General features: G+C 43.5%; 1 protein-coding gene across 1 annotated transcript; it reads right to left on the reverse strand.

The window, feature by feature from the left end:
- Positions 1-1634: 1634 nt before the first annotated feature.
- On the reverse strand, positions 1635-5912 carry LOC147224253 (uncharacterized). The gene is made up of 2 exons (XM_086164977.1): positions 4368-5912; positions 1635-4172 (listed from the first exon to the last, which is right to left on the reverse strand). The coding sequence occupies exons 1-2, from the start codon at positions 5910-5912 to the stop codon at positions 1635-1637; spliced, it is 4083 nt and encodes a 1360-aa protein (XP_086021103.1).
- Between the last annotated feature and the right edge of the window lie 581 nt (positions 5913-6493).

A 6493-nucleotide genomic window follows, 5' to 3' on the forward strand; every position in this document is an offset into this window, starting at 1 on the left:
TCAGTGAGATAAACACTTTTTGACCATATGGCTATATCTTTTTAAAATGTTGCAGGATCACAATGATTTTGACTTATATTATGCAGAATCAAGCCCTTTTCAACATATTTCAGCACCAGCAAGTTGCTAGAAAGGACTCTTTAGTTATTGACACTCTTTATCAAAAACGCTTCAACTCAGGGAGATAAAACACTTTTTGACCATATGGCTATATCTTTTCAAAATGTTGCAGGATCACAATGATTTTGACTTATATTATGCAGAATCAAGCCCTTTTCAACATATTTCAGCACCAGCAAGTTGCTAGAAAGGAATCTTTAGTTATTGACACTGTTTTGCAAAAAAGCTTCATCTCAGGGAGATAAACACTTTTTGACCATATGGCTATATCTTTTTAAAATGTTGCAGGATCACAATGATTTTGACTTATATTATGCAGAATCAAGCCCTTTTCAACATATTTCTGCACCAGCAAGCTGCTAGAAAGGACTCTTTAGTTATTTACACTCTGTTGCAAAAAAGCTTCAACTCAGGGAGATAAACACTTTTTGACCATATGGCTATATCTTTTTAAAATGTTGCAGGATCACAATGATTTTGACTCATATTATGCAGAATCAAGCCCTTTTCAACATATTTCAGCACCAGCAAGCTGCTAGAAAGGAATCTTTAGTTATTGACACTCTTTATCAAAAACGCTTCAACTCAGTGAGATAAACACTTTTTGACCATATGGCTATATCTTTTTAAAATGTTGCAGGATCACAATGATTTTGACTTATATTATGCAGAATCAAGCCCTTTTCAACATATTTCAGCACCAGCAAGCTGCTAGAAAGGAATCTTTAGTTATTGACACTGTAATGATCCCCGTAATTTCGTGGCGGCACAGATCTTGACTGCTGGTGTAGTTTTAAAGTTTTATTCGCAACCGTTGAAAAACAAAACGTAAAAACTCAAACCATCACCACCGTAAGAGCTTGTGCTCTATTACGGGTTCATATCAAAAAATAGAAAAATAAAAACTTCGCGTAGAGGATGCAGTAACTTTCTCCCGTAAGCGCTATCGCAATAACAACCGTTTTTCCGGCGGAAGTGAGAAAATAAAATCCTCTTACCAAAATAAAATATCAAATTCGGAAAACACAATCAAACAATTTACCTAAAATAATAACACATTTCAGGTGGTTATTTACACTCCCACCAAATTACAGTGTTTCATATGGAAATGTTAAACACGTAATTTCCACATCAACAAAATAACCTGTTAAAACATTTACTGTACAACACAGTTAACTATACTACATTACATAACTACAATGGGTTCAATCTGCCTCTAGCAACAAAACTAATTTTTGGACGGGGCGCTCCACTGATGAAAGGTTGTTGGTGCGCTCTCCCTGCTGATTCAGTTCCTTATCGCCAAGCAGGATTTTTACCCGTCTCACAAGTCCATCTTGACCCTTAAGGATTTCCGAGACTCTGCCTAGTCTCCACTGGTTCCTGGGCAAAGTGTCATCAGTGTCCATGACTATATCTCCAACCTCCAGGTTCCTTTTTATACTATGCCAGCGCTGTCTCACCGTGATGTTGTGGAGATACTCCCTTTTCCATCTACTCCAAAATTGCTCCGTCTAGTATTGCACCTGACGCCATCTCTTTCTTCCGTAAAGATACGGTCTTTCAAAGGTGCCAGGAGGAGGTAAGGCAGTAGTGGATTTCATTGAGATCAGGTGGTTAGGAGTCAGTGGTTCTAGACTATTAGGGTCGTTCAGAGTGTCAACAGTGAGTGGACGGCTGTTTATTATGGCCATAGTCTCATAAAGGAAAGTGCGTAACGAAGTATCATTGAGCCTACCAGGGGACAATAGCAGGGTGGCATTGAGGACACTTCTTACAGTCCTAATCTGTCGTTCCCATACACCCCCGGCGTGGCTGGCGTGAGGTGCATTCACTACAAACTCACACTGTTTCTCTGCGAGGAATGTATTCAGTCTGTCCATGTCCAATTCCTTTAGTGCAGCATTCAGTTCATTTTTTGCACCCATAAAGTTAGTGCCTTGATCACATTTAATTTGTCTTACAGCACCTCTTAAAGCGATGAAGCATCTCAGTCCATTAATGAATGTGTCTGTAGACATATCTTCTAACATCTCAATGTGAACTGCTCTAGAGCACAAACAGGTGAGAATTAGACCATACCTCTTGTGTTGTTTTCTCCCTTGATTTGTCCAGAAGGGACCAAAACAGTCCATGCCACAATATGTGAACGGAGCAGACGGTTCTGTTCGTTCCACTGGAAGGTCACTCATTCTTTGGCTTTCAACAGGCCTTCTCAGCCGTCGGCAAACAACACAGTGGCGGATGCAGGTTGCCACTGCTCTGCTCAGTCCACAGATCCAATAGCCATTGGACCTGATCTCATTGATGGTGAAGCCTTTACCCTGATGTCTCACTCTTTCGTGATAATGAGCAATGATGAGTTTTGCTATGTAATGTTCTTGTGGTATGACTGTGGGGTGTTTAAATGAGGCTGGGAAAGATGAGCGGCTGAGCCTACCTCCCACCTTGAGCACACCCTCTGTGTCTACGAAAACATCAAGATGACTCAGCTTGTTGTTCCTTGGAAGTTGATGACCTCTGCGCAGAAAGTTCATTTCTCTTGGGTATGCTTGATTTTGCAGGTCTTTAATGATGAGTTGCTCTGCACTTTGTCTTTCACTGACTGTTGAGAGGGCATTAGATTTATCCTTACGAGCACGTCGCAAAAGGCGTGCCACCGCTCTGACAGCCTGAGACCAAGATGAAAATTTACAGAGTCTGTCCACAAGGTTGACTTGCACTGAGGTCTCTGCCTGAAAGGTCTGAGCCTTTTTAACTTCTGGGTCACCCACGGGTAGCTCTGTAGGTACTTCCGGCATTTCTATTTTATTTTTCCAAAGAAAGCTAGGGCCAGTAAACCAATCAGATGAGAGCAACTCGTCCACTGTTGTCCCCCTAGAAGCGCAGTCTGCTGGGTTGTCTTCGGATGGTACGTAGAACCATTGTTTAGCGTCTGAGAAATGACAAATTTTCTGCACCCTATTTGCTACAAAGGTGTGAAAACGGCGGGCATCATTATTAATGTAGCCTAAGACAACCTTTGAGTCTGTCCAATAGAACTCCTCAATATCAGCATAGCCTAATTCTTCTTTAAGCATATTGCTCACCCTGACTGAGACCACAGCTGCGGTGAGCTCCATCCTTGGTATAGTTGTTACTTTCAGCGGTGAGACACGTGCCTTTCCCAGGAGAAGAGTGCAATGTATGTCTCCCCCTTTACTAATCAGTCTCTGGTAAGTACATTGACCATAGCCAGCAGTACTGGCATCAGAGAAGTGATGTAATTCTGCTTTAATTACCTCTCCAAAGCCAGCCGGCCGATAACAACGAGCTATGTGTATTTTTTCCAGCTTCACAAGGTCACCCTGCCATTTCTCCCACCGTGACTTTAACCTCTCTGGGATTGGGTCATCCCATCCTGTTCCTCGATGGCACATTTCCTGGAGAACTTTCTTTCCAACGAGGAGATAAGGTGCAATGAAGCCCAGCGGGTCGTACACGGAGGCGACGGATGACAGGATGCCCCGTCGTGTTGCTGGTTGGTCCTTAGGTGTGATTTTAAAAGTAAAACAATCATCCTCAATGTTCCAGTGGATCCCCAGTACTCTTTCCAAGGCTGTATCACTGAATGTGAGATTCTTTGCTTTGCTGTCTGTCGCGTGTTCTGTTGCTGGGATGCTCTGCAGAACGGCACGGTTATTTGATGCAAATTTGTGCAGGCGTAGACCTCCCTTTGCGCACAGTTCACGTGCCTCCTTTGCTAGACAGATGGCCTTTTCTTCTGACTCGACACTAGCTATTCCATCATCCATATAGAAGTCTCTGGCAATGAACTGGGATCCTAGTGGATATGTGAGACTGTGTTCTTTGGCAAGCTGCTTTAATCCGTAGTTTGCACATCCTGGTGAAGATACGGCTCCAAAAAGATGAACTTTCATCCTGAACTCCTGAGCAGGTGTGCTTGTGTTGCCGTTCTCCCACCATAGGAAACGTAGGTAGTCGCGGTCATTTTCTGAGACATGGAACTGGTGAAACATCTTCTCAATGTCACACATTAAAGCAACGGGATGCTGCCGGAAACGAATAAGTACTCCCGTCAGACTGTTGATCATGTCTGGGCCTGACAAAAGGTGTTCATTGAGACTGTGACCTTTATACTTAGCTGAGCAGTCGAATACTACTCTAAGCTTTTCAGGCTTTTTGGGGTGGTAAACACCATGGTGAGGTATGTACCACCTTTCTCCCTCAGTGCCTTCCATACGTACCTTTTCTACGTCACCCCTTTCAATGATGTCCTTCATGTATTTCGCATAGTCCTTCTTGTATTTTTCATCTGCAATGAACTTTCCTTTCAGGTGGTTAAGTCTCATAGAAGCAAGCTGCTTGTTGTCAGGTAAAGACGGCCTTTCTTTGAATGGGAGGGGCATTTCATAATGTCCATGTTCGTTTTTCCTTATATTTTCCCTTAACTTATCAAGAAAGATCAAATCCTGTTGGGAGACGGTTTTGTCCTTTTCCAGAGTGTCTCTGAAATCAGTCTCTAGAACCTTGAGAGCATCCAAAGGGGTCGTGGCAGGTAGCTCCTTCACGATTACTCTGTGGCAGTGACTGGTTAATGATGAGTTGGAGAGAGGAGCTGAACAGCCAACAATAGTCCATCCTAAGTCTGTGAGAACGGCAAAGGGTTCGTCATCCTTTCCAGTTATGACTTGTCTGGGTACAAGTGTTCTTGGACAGTTGTAGCCGATCAGTAACCCCACTTCACAACTCAGCAGCGGTGGTATTTGGTCAGCTATTGGGGTGAAATGGCGCCATTTTTGGGCTGTTTCATGGGTTGGAATATGTTCTCTGTTGGCAGGTATGCAGTCTTTGGTGTAGACAGGGGGTAAACTAATGTGCACAGTGGAATGGAAACCTCTCACACGTAGACCAGATGCTCTTTCACTTTTTAAAACCATATTCTCTCCCATCATAGTGGTGAGCCTTAGTTTAACTGGGTAGGTAGTTAGCTGCAGTTCATTACTCACATCTCGTTCGATAAATGTTGTGTCGCTTTGTGTGTCCAGCAGGGCGTACACAAGTTTCTCTCTGGATGGATCCCTTTCATTTGAGACCCACACTGGCACTATCATGGAGGTGTTTGCTGCCTGACCTTGACTGGTGACGTTGAGGGACACAGCAGATGTAGGCTCTGTTTCAGTGTGTTGTGTGGTATCTCTTTTGTTTTCCTTTACCTTATTTTCACCCTTTTGGTAGCTGTTGTCGTGAAGACAGGTAGGATGTCGACCTTTGCACAAGCCACATGAGAGACGGGATCTGCATTCTTTCACACCATGACCAGGTTTCAAGCAGCCGTAGCACAGTTTGTTGTTCTTGACATAGGCCCTCCTATATTCCAGTGTCTCTTTCAGGAAGTCTGGGCATTTGCAGAGTAGATGATTATTATTCTGACATAACAAACATGCAGTTTTGACCCTTTCTTTCATCATTGTCTGACTGTTATTGTTCACCACTGTTTGTGTGTTGAAGACACTGATTTTGTTCCTTTTGTTGAACCTTGTGTTCACCTTGTCATAGCAGGATTCAGATGAATGGAGAGCAAAAAGGGAAGTGACTGGATTGCAGGCGGTTTCTGACTCAATGGACATGAATTTGGCAAATTCTTCGAAGTTGGGAAAATCCTTTCCCTGTGAGAGACAGACAGTTACCTGGCGGTTCCACCGAGATGCTAACCATTCAGGCAGTTTCCTTATCAACTTCTGATTTTCTTCACAATCATTTAGGATATTCAAACCCCTTACATGAGGCATGGCCTGCAAACAAGCATTTAAGAAATCAGAGAAATTTCTCAGTCCTTCGGCATCCTTACCCAGGATTTTAGGCCAATTGGATAACCTTTCTCAGAAGGCCCTTTGAATGATAAAGGGCTGGCCGTATCTCTGATCGAGTTTTTTCCAAGCATCACTGTAGGCTGCATCATCACTGCGATAGAAAGTACCTTCTAAACACTTCTGAGCCAAGCCCACCACATACCGTTTGAGATAATGTAGCTTATCAGCAGAGGAAATATTTTTTCTGTCTATGAGTGCTATAAATGCGGCCTTCCACTCAATGAAGTCAATTGGGTTGCCGTTAAATACAGTGGGTTCTGGTGTTGGCAATCTGTTGATAGCGATGCTGTCCTGGACAGCTTGTGCCAAGCAGGAGACGTCGATGGGAGAAGATGGAGCAACAACTTGGTGAGGCTGTGTTGGAGCAAGAAGAGGTGTATGGCTGAGTGGCAGGGGGTCATGAGGAGGCTGAAAGGGCTGGATGTTAGACTCCTCTTTAGCTTCCCTGTCATAAACCTCCAATCTGGCTTGAGCAGCTCTTAGATTTCTTTCAGCCTGCA

This window comes from Fistularia commersonii, chromosome 18 (genome assembly GCF_037954325.1).
Source record: "Fistularia commersonii isolate RoL2024-O1a breed Wild chromosome 18, RoL_Fcom_v1.0, whole genome shotgun sequence".
Classification (NCBI taxonomy): Eukaryota; Metazoa; Chordata; class Actinopteri; order Syngnathiformes; family Fistulariidae; genus Fistularia; species Fistularia commersonii.